Genomic DNA, 23453 nt, shown 5'->3' on the forward strand with positions numbered 1-23453 from the left:
AATAGGTAGCAGCAGCCTCTAATGTGCTAGTGATGGCTATTTAACAGTCTGATGGCCTTGAGATAGATGCTGTTTTTCATTCTCTCGGTCCCAGCTTTGATGCACCTTTACTGACCTCGCCTTCTGGATGATAGCGGGGTGAACAGGCAGTGGCTCGGGTGGTTGATGTCCTTGGTTATCTTTTTGGCCTTCCTGTGACATCGGGTGCTGTATGTGTCTTGTGGCGGGTAGTTTGCCCCCGGTAATGCGTTCGGCAGACCGCACCACCCTCTGGAGAGCCCTGCGGTTGCGGGCGGTGCAGCTGCCGTACCAGGCGGTGATACAGCCCGACAGGATGCTCTCAATTGTGCATCTGTAAAGGTTTGTGAGGGTTTTAGGTGCCAAGCCAGATTTCTTCAGCTTCCTGAGGTTGAAGAGGCTCTGTTGCGCCTTCTTCACCACACTGTCTGCGTGGGTGGACCATTTCAGTTTGTCGGTGATGTGTACGCCAAGGAACTTGAAGCTTTCCACCTTCTCCACTGCGGTCCCGTCAATGTGGATAGGGGGGTGCACCCTCTGCTGTTTCCTGAAGTCCACGATCATCTCCTTTGTTTTGTTGACGTTGAGTGAGAGGTTATTTTCCTGGCACCACACTCCCAGAGCCCTCACCTCCTCCCTGTAGGCAGTCTCGTCATTGTTGGTAATCAAGCCTACTACTGTTGTGTCGTCTGCAAACTTGATGATTGAGTTGGAGGCATGCTTGGCCACGCAGTCATAGGTGAACAGGGAGTACAGGAGGGGGCTGAGCACGCACCTTGTGGGGCCCCAGTGTTGATGATCAGGGAAGTGGAGATGTTGTTTCCTACCTTCACCACCTGGGGGCGGCCCGTCAGGAAGTCCAGGACCCAGTTGCACAGGGCGGGGTTCAGACCCAGGGCCTCGAGCTTAATGATGAGCTTGGAGGGTACTATGGTGTTGAATGCTGAGCTATAGTCAATGAACAGCATTCTTACATAGGTATTCCTCTTGTCCAGGTGGGATAGGGCAGTGTGCAGTGTGATGGCGATTGCATCGTCTGTGGATCTATTGGGGTGGTAAGCAAATTGAAGTGGGTCAAGGGTGACAGGTAAGGTAGAGGTGTCACATACAGACATTCATAGATAATCTGGTTGGATTCGCTGAGACAGAGAGAGAGCCTTGGGTGGCTTGTGTTCATTAGGCACCAAACATAAAAATATATATCTTTGATTGAAACAGGGAGGGACTACCTGAACTTGTGCAATAAGAAACGCTCATTTTAGATTTCTGTTGCAAAACATTTAAAAATGTTTCCATAAGGAACATTACCATTACATTACCATTTTAGTAGACCAAGCAGGATCAAAACCTACAGAGAGACAGGCTGTCGTATGACTCTGTGTGTTGAACAGTTGTGTGTGTCAGACTGGGTGTCATTTTCCCATGTGTGTATTCCCAGTGACCAGAAAGGAGTTGGCCCATCAGTCAGTCAGTAATGGCCCGTGCTCAGACCAGCATTACTCTTGACATGATGATAGTCCTTAGGAGGGCTGCTGCTGGCCTGAGAGAGTGGAGGAGAAAGAGAAAAAGCGAAAGACAGAAAAAGAAAGGGAGAAACAGAGTGGAGGAGAAATGTGACACTAGATCAGAGTGTCTGGGTTCCAGAGGTTCTGCCCTCTCTAGGTTGACTGAGACCAGGGGTGTAGTTTAACTCAATGGGCCCTTCAATCTCTCCAATCCCCTTCATTAAAGCAAATAGGCCCTGCCAACATGTGTGTTCAATTGGGGCCGGGCTCAACCAAGTGGGTGAACGTGGGGGTGTGCTACATCAGATGAAGGGAGACCGTGGCCATCCATCCGTCAACGAGTGAGCAGCACTCATCATGACAGGCCTGGGGTGTGTTCATTAGGCGCTAAATGGAAGAAACTACCAATAAGAAACGCTCATTTTCATTTTCCGTTGCAAAACGTTTGGCTATGGTGTGCTCTAATACATACTACCCAGATTTAGGGGCCTAGAGACGCATATTCCATCAAGGGCTGTAACAGACAGATTTTAAACACTGCAGTTCACCACCTCTATCCTGTTCCATCAATCCTACACCAAAAACAGAAACAGTTCCTATACCATTCCTCTCTCACTACCTCTCTGTTTGTCTTCATGTACTGAGCAGCTCCTTTCACTTTCAGCCCATGCTGTTGTCTGCAGCAGCAGGCATGACCTCTCTGTGGAGTCCTATAGCTTCTGTTAAAATGGGGTTTTCACAGTGAGCAGATATTCCCCTTTTCTCTTCATATTGGATATACTTTTTATCCAGCTCTGTTTTAATACACACACACACACACACACACACACACACACACACACACACACACACACACACACACACACACACACACACACACACACACACACTCCCATGATTAAGAAAGGTTATTAGTTATTATCAGTGTGTGAACCAACTTCTCCTGCTGTCACACAGTCTGGACTGTCAGTCACTGGTGATTGACACTGTTTTTTTTGTGGGGAGTTGCCATGGACGACTGGAAAGGGGAGGTTGGCTGTGTGTGCGTGCGTGCGTGTGTGTGTGTGAAAGCTCTACAGCAGAGTAGAACTCATTAACAGCAGCCTGAGAATGAGGTGAGCTCAATGCTGCTTTGATTAAACAGCTGTACTCTCTGCACACACACACACTTGTGTTTGTGTTAGGGAGTGTGGGCACCCCATCTGTGCATTTATGAGAAAGGGTGGATCGTGCGTGTGTGTGTGTGCATGCGTGCCTGCGCGCCTGCGCGTGTTTAAAGCCAATAGGTTATTGTCAGGAGGTTATGAGGGTCTGTTTGATTGTTTGAGTGTGTCTGTTTCCAATGGTGGACACATCTGCATGTGACTGACTCTCATCTAGGTGTTTGCAGCCAGATAGTTTCCCCTCCGGCAGATTATTTTGTTTGTTGTGAGTACACTGAGTAGTCCTCTGTTGGCAAGGGGAGTGTATGTGTGTGTGTGTGTGTGTGTGTACGCGGGTGTGTGTCTGTGTGTTTGTAGTGTGTTAAGGTCAGTAAGGGCAGCCAGTCTCTAGGGGCGACGGTTGATGATCTGTCCACCCTGCCTAGTCTGCTGTGTTTTCCCTGCTGTGTCTGTGTCTGTGTGTGTTGCTCGGACTGGGCCTGGCACTGTGGTCTCTGAGCCCAGGCTGAAGCCTGGGTCACAGAGGCCCAAAGCCACAGCCTTAGGCTACACTAACCTCTGGGTGGGCCGCCACCACACACACACACACACACACAACACTGTAGGATTAGGAAAAGCCCTGTTTGTTATTCCAAGCAGTAAACAGCAAATAAATTCATCATCCAAAGTGGCGACTGCTGGGGGAAAACACACACACACTTTGAACTGGGTCTTTGAAGGCAAGGCCAGGGGAACCCCTTCCTCTCAACAATCCCTTTCTTCAATGTTGATTTCTCGAATCAAATCAAATCAAATTTTATTGGCCACATGCGCCGAATACAACAGGTGCAGACATTACAGTGAAATGCTTACTTACAGCCCTTAACCAACAGTGCATTTCTTTTTAACAAAAAAGTAAAAATAAAACAACAACAAAAAAAAGTGTTGAGAAAAAAAAGAGCAGAAGTAAAATAAAATAACAGTAGGGAGGCTATATATACAGGGGGGTACCGTTGCAGAGTCAATGTGCGGGGGCACCGGCTAGTTGAGCTGGGGTGTGTGTGTGTGTGTCTCACAGAAAGGTTAATGCTGGTCTGCCTGCCTGTTTTCTGGTTGTGTGTGTCTGTTGGCTATATGTGTGTGTAAGTGCACAGAAACCTGAGTCCTCGTATCAGTCAGTGTCATTGCCCTGATTCTTTCTGACATGTAATGATGTCTTAGTGGGGTTTGTGTTTGGTCTAAGGGTTATTATAGTTATTACCTGTTATTATGCTGTGTGTTTCTGTCAGTGGTTAACTGTGATATCTGAGCCCTGTGTCGTATTGAGTGGCACACACACACCAGGACAGGAATGTCCCCGGCCTCAGCCTGTTCCCATTACACCCCATTTCCTCTCAATCACAGAGAATCCCCACTCTGATTGGTTGGCCTGATTACTGCCGTGTGCTGATGGTCAGTGGGGGTGAAGTGAAGGGGGGGTAGGGTAAAGTGGGGTTGGGGGGGACGCAATAGGGCAAGGAGGGGTTACTGGAATACTGCTGTATGATCATGGCCGCTATTCGTAAAGCATCTCAGAGTAGGAGTACTGATTTAGGATCAGTTTTTCATTTTAGATCATAATAAATACCATTATATGGACAGGTAGGACCTGATCCTAGATCAGCATATCCTACTCTGAGATGTTCTATGGAAAAGGGTTCAGAGGATCATTCAGATCTGATACATATACATGGCCCAGAGTTTTACCGGTTCAGACCACATGGTCAGGAACACCTTCTGGCTCCAGTTACATAGTCTGCTGTAACTCCTGGCTCCAGTAATATAGTCCGAGAAGGTTTGAATCCTAAGCAACCTGCATACACATTGTTTGAAGTACAATAGACCAACATAGCTACTGTAGTAGGTCAAAGCTGTGTGCTGGAAAACCTTGGTAGAGCATGGGTGGAGTAGGCATTGTGGTGCTCATGTGAATTTCCTTTATTTTATATTTTTATACAATATGGCCAGTTTATTAGGTACACCCATCTAGTACGGGGTTGGACCTCCCTTTCTCTCCAGAACAGCCTGAATTTTTCGGGGCATGGAAACATTGTTCAATTGGTATCAAGGGACCTAACAAGTGCCAGGAAAACATTCCCCACACCATTACACCACCACCACCAGCCTGTACCGTTGACACCAGGCAGGATGGGGCCATGGACTCTGCTTACGCAAAATCCTGACTCTGCCATCAGCATGACGCAACAGGAACCAGGATTCGTCGGACCAGGCGATGTTTTTCCACTCCTCAATTGTCCAATGTTGGTGATCGCGTCCCCACTGGAGCAGCTTCTTCTTGTTTTTAGCTAATAGGAGTGGAACCCGGTGTGGTTGTCTGCTGCAATAGCCCATCTGTGACAAGGACCGACGAGTTGTGCGTTCTGAGACACCGTTCTGCACACCACTGTTGTACTGCACCGTTATTATTGTACTGCACCGTGAAAAGCCCAGGAGGCGGCCGTTTCGGAGATACTGGAACCGGTGCGCACCTTGCACCGACGATCATACCATGCTCAAAGTCGCTTAGGTCACTCGTTTTGCCCACTGAATGCCTTGATGCCGGTCTGCCTGTTTTATATAGCAAGTCAAGGTCACGTGACTCATTGTATGTAGGACCGAACCATTTTCGTGAACGGGGTGGTGTACCTAATAAACTGACCAGTGAGTGTATTTTTGTCTGCTGAAATGAAATTGTCAGTCATTTCATGGACTATGGGAAGTTATTTCAAGATTTTATAGTGGTTCACTGTAATCATGCATGGCTTCTACAAATATCAGCACTATTTAAGGCCATGCACATTTTTTGAAGATTTAGAAGAGTAAGAAGGGGACCAATCAGGGCTTCTGATTCAAATCTAAAGATCTGTCAAAAAAATATTTGTGGCGTTGATCGTGAGTGCTTCTGTGTCATTTTCCAAGTTACCCCAATATGCATCTTTCCTCTTCTCTGTTTTCTAGGACAAAAAGCTGCGAGTCTTTGACCCAAGAGCCCAGCTGACACCTGTTCAGGTAAGTCACTCTACTGGACTCCACATCTCCCCTAACCCACACGAACAAACCAGAGCCATCTTTCATTGCGATCCATCCAGTGAATGGATGCTGCTACTTGATAGGGCTCATAGAATGAATGAGTAGATTAACAGTAAACAGGGGTGATACATTCTGTATGACTGTGACCTGCAGTGGGAGTAGGACCTGGCTGTCTGTGACTTTGTCCTGGAGGTCAGCGGAGGTCAGCCTGACCCTCTCAGCTCTCCATCTCTTTCTTCTCTGTGTCGATTTAAAATGGCCGACCTCCAGACCACCATACCCTTCCCTCTGGAAGCTGCCCTGTCAGTCTGTAGGCCTCGCCCCACACTGTGCTGTGGTGGGATGGTGTAGGGTGAAGTTGCCCCTACATGCTGATCTTTGGTCAGTTGTGCATTTTCCCAACTTTTGGTTAAGTTTCGGATTGGGTGAGGGGTAGCTGATCCCAGATCTGTACGTAGGGGAAACTTCACCATGGAGCGTGGTGGGATGTCCTAGTCCCACTAAAAAACATGGTGGCTTTGGCCCAAAGCTCTCACCACTGTCCCTTCTTCCTGATTTATCTAAGTATTGATTCATTAGAACTGTACACAAGCTGGTTACCCGTGGGAACCAAGGGAAACATTATGAATGGTGTTGTGGGAGTTGGTGCGACCGTGAACCTTTGTGACCACTGGTTACTTCCTTACTGGGATTTATTGGAGTTGTTGACGATGGCAACCCTGTCCCAGCTTTTGGCCAACCAATGGTACTCCATCACAACCAGCAGGAATGGGGAACTGAGTGGAATTGAGGAGGGGGCACTCACACACACACAGAGGAGGGTTAGCAACATTGAGAAAATATTCTCAGACTTTTGGGCGGCGGACGTCAAAGGGACCTCCCAGAGAGATGTCATTAGTGATCTAGTCCCTGTGTTAAGCTCCGTCTGTCATCTGTAAACAGAGACTGGCTGGAAAAACAATAAATGCCGATGCCAGCAGATTAAATATTACACACCGCTCAGCGCCCACCGCCCTTGTGTAAATACCTGGAGGACAGCTCACTGCCAAAGAGGGTTTGTGTGTGTGTGTGTGGCTGTGTGTGTGTGTCTGTGTGTGTGTAGCTCTGACACCTTTGTGAAAGGATTACTGTTTCCGATGCCTCTGTGCCGACTTACGTCAGACACCTTGTCAGAAAGGAAGTTGAAAAAAGTTGGACGTGGCCTTGGGCTGTGTGTACATGAGTCTCTCTCTCTCTGTCTCTCTCTCTCTCTCTCTCTCTCTCTCTCTCTCTCTCTCTCTCTCTCTCTCTCTCTCTCTCTCTCTCTCTCTCTCTCTCTCTCTCTCTCTCTCTCTCTCTCTCTCTCTCTCTCTCTCTCTCTCTCTCTCTCTCTCTCTCTCTCTCTCTCTCTCTCTCTCTCTCTCTCTCTCTCTCTCTCTCTCTCTCTCTCTCTCTCTCTCTCTCTCTCTCTCTCTCTCTCTCTCTGTCTCTGTCTCTGTCTCTGTCTCTGTCTCTCTCTCTCTGTCTCTCTCTCTCTGTCTCTCTCTCTCTGTCTCTCTCTCTCTCTCTCTCTCTCTCTCTCTGTGTGTGTGTGTAATTTTTACTGTGAGTGTGTTTGCTGAATCAATGTGAGAGGATAACTGGCTCCAGTCCAAATGTTTGAACCCTCCAATACAGTATTTACCTTAGGTGTGTCAGTCAGTCAGAAACTGGATAACCTTTCTGACAACATCTCCAGCCTTTAAACAACAGGACAGCACTCCAATGGACTACTTCAATTCCCCTCTGTTAGTGGATACGTTTGGCAATGGAACCATTGTTAGAAATGAACTGCTACTCAAATGACTCAGAATTCCTTAGGTTTCTCGATGCGTTTTGATAAAAACCATTGTGAAACCCAAGCAAAACCTGTTGGAATGTTTTCAGTTTGCTCTTTTAAGGGTTCTTGCTCGTTAGCTTGGATCGGAGTAAGACTTTGTGAAGGGTCCACATGTCTAGAACTCCGGACCCAGGGCTTCGGAACACACACACACACACACACACACACTTACACTCTCATATTCATCAAGAGGACCTGCTAAGTGTGCTATAGTTAAACCAGAAAGCCCCAGCCCCATCATCTTAGCCCCCTTGACAGCTTTCAGATGTCTCTCTGGAGAACGTGAGAAGGAGCGCCACACCCATTAACACCATGTTGGGTGGTAGAGTAGACTTTAACGAGCGGAGCGGTGGTTCATCCTAACATACAGGTGGTGTCCCAAATGGCACCCTATTCTCTCTATATTGCACTACTTTTGACCAGGGCCCATAGTGGTCAGGTCATAAGTAGTGCACTATATAGGAGAAAGGGGGCCATTTGGCAGGAACCCGATGAGGCTGGTTATTGGGCCGGATCGAGGGTGTGAATCCATCTAATGTATACATGGGTCTCAGAGTACTGTTAAACACAGCATTACATTACAGTTAACACTTGGAATCTGACAGACATGGTTTCCGACGACGGTTTGGTCTTGGATGTCATTGTGATGCCCCCAGATTGTTTGTTTATGTCAACTTAAAGGGCCAGTGTGATATTAGCAGACAGTTTTTATATTTAAAAGAATGATACTCATTTATTGTTGAAGGATATCCCTTATGAATGCTATCCAAAGCTGATTTTAAGTGGTAACATTTCTCCAGCCCCATCTCTGAGGTTTATAGCAAATCAAGTGGTGGGGCTACTGTTTTGTTGTTTTTAAATTACACAGTGGGCCTTTAAGATGTATTCCACCAGGGTGTATGGCTTGTCTTCTGCCCCCACAATGCATTGTAACAACTCTGTCTGTTCTGTCGTGATTTGATGGCAGCGAATTGCCGGCGAGGCCACAATAGAAATAGTACTGGTGTCAAAACTGTCTCGACCTCATAGATAACTAGGTTTTTATTTTCACGCGAGACTGTCTCGACCTCATAGATAACTAGGTTTTTATCTTCACGCGAGACTGTCTCGACCTCATAGATAACTAGGTTTTTATCTTCACGCGAGACTGTCTCGACCTCATAGATAACTAGGTTTTTATCTTCACGCGAGACTGTCTCGACCTCATAGATAACTAGCTTTTTATCTTCACGCGAGACTGTCTCGACCTCATAGATAACTAGGTTTTTATCTTCACGCGAGACTGTCTCAACCTCATAGATAACTAGGTTTTTATCTTCACGCGAGACTGTCTCGACCTCATAGATAACTAGGTTTTTATCTTCACGCGAGACTGAACCGTTGTTCCCTCATCAAGTGAGGCCACAGAGCACTGCACCACAATCCTCTATTGGATATCGGAGGAAAGCCACCCTGGGTTCAAACACTATTTTAAATCAAATCAAATTGTATTTGTCACATGCACTGAATACAACAGGTGTAGACTTTACCATGAAATGCTTACTTATGAGCCCTTTCCCAACAATGCAAAGTTAAAAAAGTAAGAAAATTAGCAAATAGAAAATACTTACACAATAAATAACAATAACGAGGCTATATACAAATCTTTGTTCTAGCCGCCTGGAGTGCAAAATGGGCATGGTTTATACTTTTGGGACTAGTCTATTGGTCCATTAAGCCAGACAAGCTCAATCTAGCACATCATCTAGTATTTGAAATGATTTCCAATAGTGTTTGATCCCAGGTCTGGAGGAAAGCTGGTAACTATTAAAGGGAGGATCTCCTCTAAAGGAGGTGAGAAGTGATGAAGTGTTTTGACTTCACTAAACAAATCATGTCATCGTTCAACAGGCGTTCAGTGCAGCAGTACCATCCAGGGCAAATATCTTGGAGAGGATTTTTGACTGTGTCCTGATTCCACCCCTAGCCAAATCTGGGTGAAGTGGTTGTTAGAGGAGTTTGCTTGCTAAAGCACTGTTGACCGGGCTAGCATTCATTCAGTGCAGTACCATCCAGGGGCATATGGAGTAGATTTTTGACTGTGTCCTGTTCAACCCTAGCCTGGACGCCAAACCTGTTGCTTTAGCCAATTCCTATGTTCATTTGGCATGACAATGACCATATGAGTTTGCAAGATGGCACAAACAGATCTGGCACCAGGCTACTTCCACCTTAGCCCTGATGCCAAACTTGGGTGTGTTTTAGCCTACTCTTTCTATAGCCTTAACCTTTGTTACGGCAGTTTGCTTGCTTAAGCATAACCATGTGGGGGACCATGATACATGTAGCTTCTACCCAGCTTGTAGCTACAGTATACCTCAAAGCTGGCCCACCATCACTCTGGTTCCCACTATGGCAAAGCTGCCAAGTCAAAATGGGCTTTATTCGTGAAAATGGATTAAATCAAAAATGTGTGTTTTGCTCTTAATTTAGGGGTGGTTTAGGCATAAGGTTAAGGGTTATGGTTAAGTTTAGGATGGACATGATTATGTTCCCTTATAGGCAGGTGGAGTAAATATATAGGCAGTAATTGTAGCTGTGATTTTTGCTATATTTACGGGGAAAGAGAGCGAGCTGGGTAATTTAGGCTTTGGACAGGAGGAGCCGTATTCAAACTGTGTGTGTTTGTGTGTGTGTGTGGATGCGCGCACGCATAGTGTACATTTAGATAGCTGGCACGGGTTGTGTGTGTGTGTCGTTCTCAGAATCTCTCCCAGCTGAAACATGCCGTTTTGATCTTAGGGTGTTTTCCACTTAGTCCCTTTCAGACAATTTTTGTGAAGTCAGTGTTGTTCGCTTCATTTTGTGCAGTGACGAAGGCTCCAAAGACTCGGACCCGTCAAAAGAGCCCCCCTGAAGCGAACCGAACTGAGACCATCTCGAGATGTGGTCTGAGTTCGGTTCGCTGAATTCCGGTTCCCTTTTTTAGGGAAGTGTGAACACAACGCTCCCCATGTTCACTTGTCATTATTCTAGCACCACACACTAGATCAGGGTTTTCCAAACTCGGTCCTATAGGCTAAGAGAGCATCATAAGCTGTTTATTCGATTGTGGGGGTTTGAATAGTGTGAGAAGACCACAACATATTTGGTGAGAATCACCAATATCAATTCTAGCTCTTATTAAAGGGCAGTAGCCTACACTGGGTGTACAATGTTCAATTACAGCATTATTTAATCTGCAGTTATTCTTCTGCTATTAATTCTGTTACCGATAATATTTACATGTTAATAGTATCGTCTGATTACAGTTATTATGTCTCATAAATGCAATCTATTAGCTTCCAAAATGTAAGTCCGATAACATGTTCTGATTTAAATGGCTTGTCCTGCACTTTGTAAAAACCCAGAGTGTATTGATTGAATGTTGGAAAAAGATATTGGTTCCTTTCTAAACATAGCAATGTGAATGCAAAGAGGACTGAGTTCTTTTTTTTTTTTTTTTACCCAGAGTTCACTTTAAAGAGGACTGAGTTTGGTTCTTTTAAAGAGGATTATATGTGAAAACACCCTTATTTTACATTTGACTACCTTTCCCTGCTTAATACTTATCTGGCTCTGTCTGTCTGTCCATCTCCTCATGGCTCTGTACTTTCCCTAATCATCCCCAAAACTGACCTCCCTAGCGAGGCCTCTTCCCTGCCCATACTTAGTTACAAGGTGTGCGTGTGTGTGTGTTTTGAAATTACTGAGCTGAAAATACTCCTCATACTTTTGGGCCGGTGCTGGCTGCAGACACGGAGGCTGTGGTCCCTGGCAGGGAAGAGGAGAGAGGGAGACAGGAAAGTGAATAGTTTCTCTGGATTCTTGGGGGCCAGATTCCTCCATTTGGGCTTCTGCTGCTTTTGGTGAAATTAGAGAGGGCCTAGAATGGGTTTTGGAGGAGAGCGCGGGCAGGGCAAAGGAGTGAAAACACACCAGTCTATTGCATTACTGAGAGCGGACGCTCCCCTCTCTCCCCTGTTACTTTAAACATACAGGCTGTGTGTGTGACTGCTCAGACTCTTATTTTTCATTATAGGAGGTGTGTGTGTGTGTCTGTGTGTGCATGTGGATCTCGTGGTCATTCAGACTCGCGTTTGTCACAACAGTAAGTCTAAACTAGCAGGGGGCACGTTGAGCTAGCTTCCAGGTAGTGGTATTTATCATTACAGTAAGTCTAAACTAGCAGTGGGCACGTTGAGCTAGCTTCCAGGCATTGGTATTTATCATTACAGTAAGTCTAAACTAGCAGTGAGCACGTTGAGCTAGCTTCCAGGCATTGGTATTTATCATTACAGTAAGTCTAAACTAGCAGTGGGCACGGTGAGCTAGCTTCCAGGCATTGGTATTTATCATTACAGTAAGTCTAAACTAGCAGTGGGCACGTTGAGCTAGCTTCCAGGCATTGGTATTTATCATTACAGTAAGTCTAAACTAGCAGTGGGCACGGTGAGCTAGCTTCCAGGCAGGGTGGACTCTGGCAGCCATGACAATGAGGCTCTGTTTTAGACGAGAGAGAGAGAGAGAGAGAGAGAGAGAGACCTTCTTTCTGCTTTTGTCCTCCTGCCATTGCTGTTGTCCTTTTGATTATGATGTACAGCTACTCTTCCTGGGCTCCACACCAAACATCACATAATACAGAACATTCACAGACAAGGACAGCTCAATGACAGAACTACATCAATAAAAAAAACGCACACATAGCCTACATTTCAATACATACACACAAGATATCTAGGTCAAATAGGGGAGAGGCATTGTGCCGTTAGGTGTTGCTTTATCTGGTTTTCTTAAACCAGGTTTGCTGTTTATTTGAGCAATATGAGATGGGAGTTCCATGCAATAATGACTCTATAATACTGTATGCTTTCTTGAATTTGTTCTTGATTTGGGGACTGTGAAAAGACTCCTGGTGGCATGTCTGGTGGGGTAAGTGTGTGTGTCAGAGCTGTGTGTAAGTTGACTATGCAAACAATTTGGAATTTTCAACACATTGTTTCTTATAAAAATAAGTGATGCGGTCAGTCTCTCCTCAACTCTTAGCCAAGAGAGACTGGGATGCATAGTATTTATATTATCTCTCTGATTACAATGAAGAGCAAGACATGTCGCTCTGTTCTGGGCCAGCTGCAGCTTAACTAGGTCATTCTTTGCAGCACTTGACCACATGACTGGACAATAATCAAGATAAGACAACTAGAGCCTGCAGGACTTGCTTTTTTTGGAGTGTGGTGTCAAAAAAGCAGAGCATCTCTTTATTATGGATAGACCTCTCCCCATCTTTACAACCATTGAATCTATATGTTTTGACCATGACAGTTTACAATCTAAGGTAACACGAAGTAATTTAGTCTCCTCAACTTGTTCAACAGCCACACCATTAATTATCAGATTCAGCTAAGGTCTAGAGCTTAGGGAACGATTTGTACCAAATACAATGCTCTTCATTTTAGAGATGTTCAGGACCAGTTTATTACTGGCCAAACATTCTAAACCTGACTGCAACTCCTTGTTAAGGGTTTCAGTGACTTCATTAGCTGTGGTTGCTGACATGTACAGTGCATTTGGAAATTATTCAGACCCCTTCACTTTTTCCCACATTTTGTTACGTTACAGACTGATTCTAAAATGGATTAAAGAAAACATTTCCCTCATCAATCTACACACAATACCCCATAATGACAAAGCGAAAACAGGTTTTAGAATTTTTTGCACATAAAAAAAGAAGGAAAAACAGAAATACCTTATTTACATAAGTATTCAGACCCTTTGCTATGAGACTTGAAATTGAGCTCAGGTGCATCCTGTTTCCATTGATCATCCTTGAGATGTTTCTACAACTTGATTTGTCCACCTGTGGTAAATTCAATTGATTGGACATGATTTGGAAAGGCACACACCTGTCTATATAAGGTCCCACAGTTGACAGTGCATGTCAGAGCAACAACCAAGGCCTGAGGTCGAAGGAATTGTCCGTAGAGCTCCGAGACAGGATTGTGTCGAGGCACAGATCTGGGGAAGGGTACCAAAACATTCCTGCAACATTGAAGGTCCCCGAGAACAGAGTGGCCTCCATCATTCTTAAATTGAAGAAGTTTGGAACCACCAAGACTCTTCCTAGAGCTGGCCGCCCAGCCAAACTGAGCAATAGGGGGAGAAGGGCCTTGGTCAGGGAGGTGACCAAGAACCTGATGGTCACTCTGACAGAGCTCCAGAGTTCCTCTGTGGAGATGGGAGAACCTTTCCTGAATGACAACCATCTCTGCAGCACTCCAGCCCTTTATGGAAGACTGGCCAAACGGAAGCCACTCCTCAGTAAAAAGCACGACAGCCCGCTTGGAGTTTGCCAAAAGGCACCTAAAGGACTCTCAGACCATGAGATACAAGATTCTCTGGTCTGATGAAACCAAGATTGAACTCTTTGGCCTGAATGCCAAGCGTCACGTCTGGAGGAAACCTGGCACCATCCCTACGGTGAAGCATGGTGGTGGCAGCATCATGCTGTGGGGATGTTTTTCAGCGGCAGGGACTGGGAGACTAGTCAGGATCGAGGGAAAGATGAATGGAGCAAAGTACAGAGAGATCCTTGATGAAAACCTGCTCCAGAGCGCTCAGGACCTCAGAATGGGCAAAGGTTCACCTTCCAACAGGACATCTTGACTGAGATGGCGCCAGAGAAGATGGCTGCCGTTTTACAGCCCTCTAACCAATTAAACTATTATGTGTGTTTTTTCATGTTATTTGTAATTTATTCTGTACATAATGTTTCTGCCACTGTCTCTTATGACCAAAAATGGCTTCTGGATATCAGGACAGCGATTACTCACCTCGTTTTGGACGAAGATTTTTTCTTCAACGAGTCGGACGTGAAGGATATCCTACAGACACCCGACAAGGCCCAAATCCCCGTCATTCGCATGAGAAAGAGACTGAGATAACATGGATGTAGGACGGGGTGCCTTGTAAGGATCCGACGGCGAGCGAGTAAACTGCCTCTTTCGTCAATCCTATTAGCCAATGTTCAACCAATTGGACAACCTAAGATTACGGTTATCCTACCAACAGGACATTAAAAACGGTAATATCGTATGTTTCACCGAGTCGTGGCTGAACTACGACATGGATAACATACAGCTGGCGGGATATACGCTACATCGGCAGGATAGAACGGCTGACTCCGGTAAGACAAGGGGTGGCGGTCTGTGCATATTTGTAAACAACAGCTGGTGCATAAAATCTAATACTAAGGAAGTCTCAAGGTTTTGCTCGCCTGAGGTAGAGTATCTCATGATAAGCTGTAGACCACACTATTTACCAAGAGAGTTTTCATCTTGATTTTTTGTAGCTGTCTATTTACCACCACAAACTGATGCTGGCACTAAGATTGCACTCAATGAGCTGTATAAGGCCATAAGTAAACAGGAAAACGCTCATCCAGAGGCAGCGCTCCTAGTGGCCGGGGACTTTAGTGCAGGGAAACTTAAATCCTGTTCTACCTAATTTCTACCAGCATGTTAAATGTGCAACCAAAGGAAAAAAACTCTAGACCACCTTTACTCCACACACAGAGACGCGTACAAAGCTCTCCCTCGCCCTCCGTTTGGCAAATCTGACCATAACTCTGTCCTCCTGATTCCTGCTTATAAGCAAAAACTAAAGCAGGAAGCACCAGTGACTCGGTTAATAAAAAAGTGGTCAGATGACGCAGATGCTAAGCTACAGGACTGTTTTGCTAGCACAGACTGGAATATGTTCCGGGATTCTTCCGATAGCATTTAGGAGTACATCACATCAGTCACTGGCTTCATCAATAAGTGCATCGATGACGTCGTCCCAACAGTGACCGTACGTACAGTTGAAGTTTACATACACCTTAGCCAAATACATTTAAACTCAGTTTTTCACAATTCCTGACATTTAATCCTAGTAAAAATTCCCTGTCTTAGGTCAGTTAGGATCACCACTTTATTTTAAGAATGTGAAATGTCAGAATAATAGTAGAGAGAATGATTTATTTCAGCTTTTATTTATTTCATCACATTCCCAGTGGGTCAGAAGTTTACATACACTCAATTAGTATTTGGTAGCATTGCCTTTAAATTGTTTAACTTGGGTCAAACGTTTCGGGTAGCCTTCCACAAGCTTCCCCACAATAAGTTGGGTGAATTTTGGCCCATTCCTCCTGCCTGACAGAGCTAGTGTAACTGAGTCAGGTTTGTAGGCCTCCTTGCTCGCACACGGTTTTTCAGTTCTGCCCACAAATGTTCTATAGGATTGCGGTCAGGGCTTTGTGATGGCCACTCCAATACCTTGACTTTGTTGTCCTTAAGCCCTTTTGCCACAACTTTGGAAGTATGCTTCGGGTCATTGTCCATTTGGAAGACCAATTTGCGACCAAGCTTTAACTTCCTGACTGATGTCTTGACATGTTGTTCAATATATCCACATCATTTTCCTTCCTAATGATGCCATCTATTTTGTGAAGTTCACCAGTCCCTCCTACAGCAAAGCACCCCCACAGCATGATGCTGCCACCCCTGTGCTTCACGGTTGGGATGGTGTTCTTCGGCTTGCAAGCCTTCCCCTTTTTCCTCCAAACATAACGATGGTCATTATGGCCAAACAGTTCTATTTTTGTTTAATTAGACCAGAGGACATTTCTCAAAAAAGTACGATCTTTGTCCCCATGTGCAGTTGCAAACTGTAGTCTGGCTATTTAATGGCGGTTTTGGAACAGTGGCTTCTTCCTTGCTGAGCGGCCTTTCAGGTTATGTCGATATAGGACTCGTTTTACTGTGGATATATATACTTTTGTACCTGTTTCCTACAGCATCTTCACAAGGTCCTTTGCTGTTGTTCTGGGATTGATTTGCACTTTTCACATCAAAGTACGTTCATCTCTAGGAGACAGAACGCATCTCCTTCCTGAGCGGTATGACGGCTGTGTGGTCCCATGGTGTTTATACTTGCGTACTATTGTTTGTACAGATGAACGTGGTACCTTCAGGCGTTTGGAAATTGCTCCCAAGGATGAACCAGATTGTGGATGTCTAAAAAAAAAAAATGTTCTGAGGTCTCGGCTGATTTCTTTTGATTTTCCCATGATGTCAAGCAAAGAGGCACTGAGTTTGAAGGTAGGCCTTGAAATACATCCACAGGTACACCTCCAATTGACTCAAATGATGTCAATTAGCCTATCAGAAGCTTCTAAAGCCATGACATCATTTTCTGGAATTTTCTAAGCTGTTTAAATAAGGGTAGGAAACAACACATCTTCCACGCTGATCCTCAACACGGGCCCCTCAGGGGTGCGTGCTCAGTCCCCTCCTGTGCTCCCTGTTCACCCATGACTGCATGGCCAGGCACGACTCCAACACCATCATTAAGTTTGCCGACAACACAACAGTGGTAGATCACCGACAACGATGAGACAGCCTATAGGGAGGAGGTCAGAGACCTGGCCGTGTGGCGCCAGGATAACAACCTCTCCCTCAACGTGGTCAAGACAAAGGAGATGATTGTGGACTACAGGGGGAAAAAAAGAGGACTGAGCATGCCCCCATTCTCATCGACGGGCTGTAGTGGAACAGGTTGAGAGCTTCAAGTTCCTTGGTTTCCACATCACCAACAAACTATCATGGTCCAAACACACCAAGACCGTCGTGAAGAGGGCACGACAAAGTCTATTCCCCCTCAGGAGACTGGAAATATTTGGCATTGGTCCTCAGATCCTCAAAAAGTTATACAGCTGCACCATCGAGAGCATCCTGACTGGTTGCATCACCGCCTGGTATGGCAACTGCTCGGCCTCCGACCGCAAGGCATCACAGAGGGTAGTGCGTACGGCCCAGTACATCACTGGGGCCAAGCTTCCTGCCATCCAGGACCTCTATACCAGGCGGTGTCAGAGGAAGGCCCTAAAAATTGTCAAAGACTCCAGCCACCCTAGTCATAGACTGTTCTCTCTGCTACCACACGGTAAGCGGTACTGTAGCGCCAAGTCTAGGTTCAAAATGCTTCTTAACAACTTCTACCCCCAAGCCATAAGACTCCTGAACAGCTAATCATGGCTACCCGGACTATTTGCATTGCCCACCCCACCCCATCCCCCTCTTTTACGCTGCTGCTACTCTGTTAATTATTTATGCATAGTCACTTTAACTCTACCCAGATGTACATATTACCTCGACTAACCGGTGCCCCCGCACATTGACTCTGTACCGGTACCCCCTGTATATAGCCTCCCTACTGTTATTTTATTTTTGACTGATATATTTTTTTTACTGCGTTTTTGGTTAAGGGCTTGTAAGTAAGCATTTCTCTGTAATGTCTACACCTGTTGTATTCGGCGCATGTGGCAAATCAAATTTGATTTGATTTGAACAACCCTAAGCACACAGCCAAGACAATGCAGGAGTGGTTTCGGGACAAGTCTCTGAATGTCCTTGAGTGGCCCAGCCAGAGCCCGGACTTGAACCCGATCGAACATCTCTGGAGAGAACTGAAAATAGCTGTGCAGCGACTCTCCCCATCCAACCTGAAAGAGCTTGAAAGGATTCTGCAGAGGAGAATGGGAGAAACTCCCCAAATACAGGTGTGCCAAGCTTGTAGCGTCATACCCAAGAAGACTCGAGGCTGTAATCGCTGCCAAAGGTGCTTCAACAAAGTACTGAGTAAAGGGTCTGAATGCTTATATGAATGCGATATTTAAGTTTATATATTTTTTATAAATTTGCAAAAATGTCTAAAAAACTGTTTTTGCTTTGTCATTATGGGGTATTGTGTGTAGGTTGATGAGGGGAAAAAACACTGTAATACATTTTAGAATAAGGCTGTAACGTAACAAAATGTGGAAGAAGTGAAGGGGTCGTAATACTTTCTGAATGCACTGTATATGGTTGAATCATCAGCATACAAATCAAATCAAACTTTATTTGTCACATGCGCCGAATACAACATGTGTAAACCTTACCGTGAAATGCTTACTTACAAGCCCTTAACCAACAATGCAGTTCAAGAAAGAGTTAAGAAAATATATACCAAATAAACGAAAGTAAAAAATAATAAAAATTAACACAATAAAATAACGAGGCTATCCACAGGGGGTACCGGTACCGAGTCAATGTGCAGCGGTACAGGTTAGTCGAGGTAATTTGTACATGTAGGTAGGGGTAAAGTGACTATGCATAGATGATAGACAGCGGGTAGCAGCAGTGTAAAAACAAATGTTTGGGGGGTCAATGTAAATAGTCTGGGTGGACTCACAGGCTTTGTTTAATACCAGTGGCAGGACATTGGTAAAAATAAAACTCGTAGAGGGCCTAGAGAGCTGCCCTGCGGTATACCACACTTTACATGTTTGACATTAGAGAAGCTTCCATTAAAGAAAACCCTCTGATTTCTATTATTTATATATATATATATATATATATATATATATATATATATATATATATAGTGAGGGAAAAAAGTATTTGATCCCCTGCTGATTTTGTACGTTTGCCCACTGACAAAGACATGATCAGTCTATAATTTTAATGGTAGGTTTATTTGAACTGTGAGAGACAGAATAACAACAAAGAAATCCAGAAAAACGCATGTCAAAAATGTTAGAAATTGATTTGCATTTTAATGAGGGAAATAAGTATTTGACCCCTCTGCAAAACATGACTTAGTACTTGGTGGCAAAGCCTTTGTTGGCAATCACAGAGGTCAGACGTTTCTTGTAGTTGGCCACCAGGTTTGCACACATCTCAGGAGGGATTTTGTCCCACTCCTCTTTGCAGATCTTCTCCAAGTCATTAAGGTTTCGAGCCTGACATTTGGCAACTCGAACCTTCAGCTCCCTCCACAGATTTTCTATGGGATTAAGGTCTGGAGACTGGCTAGGCCACTCCAGGACCTTAATGTGCTTCATCTTGAGCCACTCCTTTGTTGCCTTGGCTGTTTGTTTTGGGTCATTGTCATGCTGGAATACCCATCCACGACCCATTTTCAATGCCCTGGCTGAGGGAAGGAGGTTCTCACCCAAGATTTGACGGTACATGGCCCCGTCCATTGTCCCTTTGATGCGGTGAAGTTGTCCTGTCCCCTTAGCAGAAAAACACCCCCAAAGCATAATGTTTCCACCTCCATGTTTGACGGTGGGGATGGTGTTCTTGGGGTCATAGGCAGCATTCCTCCTCTTCCAAACACGGCGAGTTGAGTTGATGCCAAAGAGCTCGATTTTGGTCTCATCTGACCACAACACTTTCACCCAGTTCTCCTCTGAATCATTCAGATGTTCATTGGCAAACTTCAGACGGGCCTGTATATGTGCTTTCTTGAGCAGGGGGACCTTGCGGGCGCTGCAGGATTTCAGTCCTTCACGGCGTAGTGTGTTACCAATTGTTTTCTTGGTGACTATGGTCCCAGCTGCCTTGAGATCATTGACAAGATCCTCCCGTGTAGTTCTGGGCTGATTCCTCACCGTTCTCATAATCATTGCAACTCCACGAGGTGAGATCTTGCATGGAGCCCCAGGCCGAGGGAGATTGACAGTTATTTTGTGTTTCTTCCATTTGCGAATAATCGCACCAACTGTTGTCACCTTCTCACCAAGCTGCTTGGCGATGGTCTTGTGTGAGTGTGCTCCTAATCTCAGCTCGTTACCTGTATAAAAGACACCTGGGAGCCAGAAATCTTTCTGATTGAGAGGGGGTCAAATACTTTTTTCCCTCACTGTATATATAGCTCTGAATCCATGATATGGCAGAGGTTGTAAAGCCATAAAACATACGTTTTCTCAACAACAGGTTATGGTGAATAATATCAACGGCAGCACTGAGATCTAACAGTACAGCTCCCACAATCTTCTTATTATCAATTTCTTTCAACCAATCATCAGTGCCCTTCTCTATAAGCATGCTGAAAGTCTGTGATCAATTTGTTTACAGAGAACTAGCATTGTATTTGGTCAAACAATTTTTTTCCCAACAGTTTGCTAAGAGCTGGCTGCAAGCTGATAGGTCTGCTGTTAGAACCAGTAAACGCCGCTTTACCACTCTTGTGTAGCGGAATGACTTTGGCTTCCCTCCAGGCCTGAGGACAAATACTTTCCTCTAGACTCAGATTAAAGATATGACAGATAGGAGTGGCTAAAGAGTCAGCTACCATCCTAAGTAGCTTTCCATCTAGTGTCAATGCCAGGAGGTTTGTCATTATTGATCGATAACAATCATTTTTCCACCTCTCCCACACTAACTTGACAAAATTCAAACTTAAAATGCTTTTCTTTCATTATGAGTTTTTTTATGCATGAATATGATGGCTCACTGTTTGTTGTTGGCATTTCCTGCCTAAGTTTGCTGACTTTGCCAATGAAGTAATCATTAAAATAATTGGCAACATCAACTGGTTTTGTGATGAATAAGCCATCTGTTTCGATTAAAGATGGAGTTGAATTTCTCTTTCTGCCCATAATTTCATTTAAAGTACTCCAAAGTTTTTATATCATTGATCTTGGCTTCATAATATAGTTTCTTCTTCTTTTTATAGAGTTTAGTCACATAATTTCTCAATTTGCAGTAAGTCAGCCAGTCAGATGTGCAGCCAGACTTATTAGTCACTCCTTTTGCCCCATCTCTTTCAACCATACAGTTTTTCAATTTCTCATCAGTCCATGGAGTCTTAAAAGTTCTTAACAGGTGCATCTTTATAATTAAAAGAAACAATTTAATACATTCATCAAGTGCAGTGTCTGGATGCTCCTTATTAATCACATCAGACCAACAAATGTCACAGTGGCCGGAGGCTCGGAGCTCCGTGTGTCCCTGTGGACTCTAATAAAAGCCTTGGAAGGTGCGCCCGGACGCCGGCCCGATCCAGTTGGAAAAACGCTCCTCTTGGCCGCAAAGTAACTCCGATCATACTGCAGATTCCCTTAGCAGTAGTTCTACTGCAGTATGTGTAAGCAGGCATCTAAGCATGTTCACATGCATGCATTCACACACGAACACGGGCACACACACAAATGAACAAACACCGACTCCTATAGACTGATTTTTACTCGAGTCTCTGGGTTAGACACATAATAATAATAATAATAATATGCCATTTAGCAGACACTTTTATCCAAAGCGACTTACAGTCATGCGTGCATACATTTTTTTTGTGTATGGGTGGTCCCGGGGATCGAACCCACTACCTTGGCGTTACAAGCGCCGTGCTCTACCAGCTGAGCTACAGAGACACATAGTAGACATATCAAAAATATTTTAAGCTCAAGAACAAAACTTTTATTTTCATCTTTTGAATGAAATTCCCTTAAGTTCAACATACAAATACATTGTTTTGTCTCTTTTAATGTGAATCTCCCTCTTCAGCATGAGGGCGAAGACTACAGAGGCTACAGCGATACAGTCCCTCCTGAGTGCCAGCATGAAACCCTACTATAGAGTGCCAGCCAGCATGAAACCCTACTATAGAGTGCCAGACCAGCATCAAACCCTACTATAGAGTGCCAGACCAGCATCAAACCCTACTATAGAGTGCCAGACCAGCATCAAACCCTACTATAGAGTACCAGCCAGCATTAAACCCTACTATAGAGTGCCAGACCAGCATCAAACCCTACTATAGAGTGCCAGACCAGCATCAAACCCTACTATAGAGTGCCAGACCAGCATCAAACCCTACTATAGAGTACCAGCCAGCATTAAACCCTACTATAGAGTGCCAGCCAGCATTAAACCCTACTATAGAGTGCCAGCCAGCATCAAACTCTACTATAGAGTGCCAGCCAGCATTAAACCCTACTATAGAGTGCCAGCCAGCATGAAACCCTACTATAGAGTGCCAGCCAGCATCAAACCCTACTATAGAGTGCCAGCCAGCATGAAACCCTACTATAGAGTGCCAGCCAGCATGAAACCCTACTATAGAGTGCCAGCCAGCATTAAACCATGCTATAGAGTGCCAGCCAGCATGAAACCCTACTATAGAGTGCCAGCCAGCATTAAACCCTACTATAGAGTGCCAGACCAGCATCAAACCCTACTATAGAGTGCCAGCCAGCATTAAACCCTACTATAGAGTGCCAGCCAGCATGAAACCCTACTATAGAGTGCCAGCCAGCATGAAACCCTACTATAGAGTGCCAGACCAGCATCAAACCCTACTATAGAGTACCAGCCAGCATTAAACCCTACTATAGAGTGCCAGCCAGCATTAAACCCTACTATAGAGTGCCAGCCAGCATCAAACCCTACTATAGAGTGCCAGCCAGCATGAAACCCTACTATAGAGTGCCAGCCAGCATGAAACCCTACTATAGAGTGCCAGCCAGCATGAAACCCTACTATAGAGTGCCAGCCAGCATTAAACCATGCTATAGAGTGCCAGCCAGCATGAAACCCTACTATAGAGTGCCAGCCAGCATTAAACCCTACTATAGAGTGCCAGACCAGCATCAAACCCTACTATAGAGTGCCAGCCAGCATGAAACCCTACTATAGAGTGCCAGCCAGCATGAAACCCTACTATAGAGTGCCAGCCAGCATTAAACCCTACTATAGAGTGCCAGCCAGCATTAAGTCTTATCTCTGTGGCTCCATTCCCCCACATTGTACTGTACTACATGATGTGTTTATTGATTGCTGTCTGTGTTATCTTGTTGAACTGTACTATCTATGAGCCTATAATCCAGAAAGGGAAAACCTGAGGTCAAAGTGCTATTGAGGAGAAGCCGATCTCTGGGTAGGTAGACTGTGGGATAGTTCAGCCATGACATATTTACAACGCACACGTTTACAATGGGAGAAGAGGAATCAGTCTTGGACACTCAGTCCACTTATTAAAAAC

The 23453-nt window shown here is 44.9% G+C and overlaps 1 protein-coding gene across 1 annotated transcript in view; it reads left to right on the forward strand.

Moving 5' to 3' along the window:
• LOC311120006 (coronin-7-like) overlaps positions 1-23453 on the forward strand; it is a gene marked incomplete at its 3' end in the record, with an annotated part of 89539 nt that overhangs the window by 18318 nt on the left and 47768 nt on the right. The window contains exon 7 of the mRNA XM_084194640.1: positions 5663-5713. Coding sequence (XP_084050766.1) covers positions 5663-5713 — 51 coding nt within the window. The remainder of the gene's footprint in view (positions 1-5662; positions 5714-23453) is intronic.

This window comes from Coregonus lavaretus (genome assembly GCF_964263955.1).
Source record: "Coregonus lavaretus genome assembly, contig: HAP1_SCAFFOLD_918, whole genome shotgun sequence".
Taxonomy (NCBI): domain Eukaryota; kingdom Metazoa; phylum Chordata; class Actinopteri; order Salmoniformes; family Salmonidae; genus Coregonus; species Coregonus lavaretus.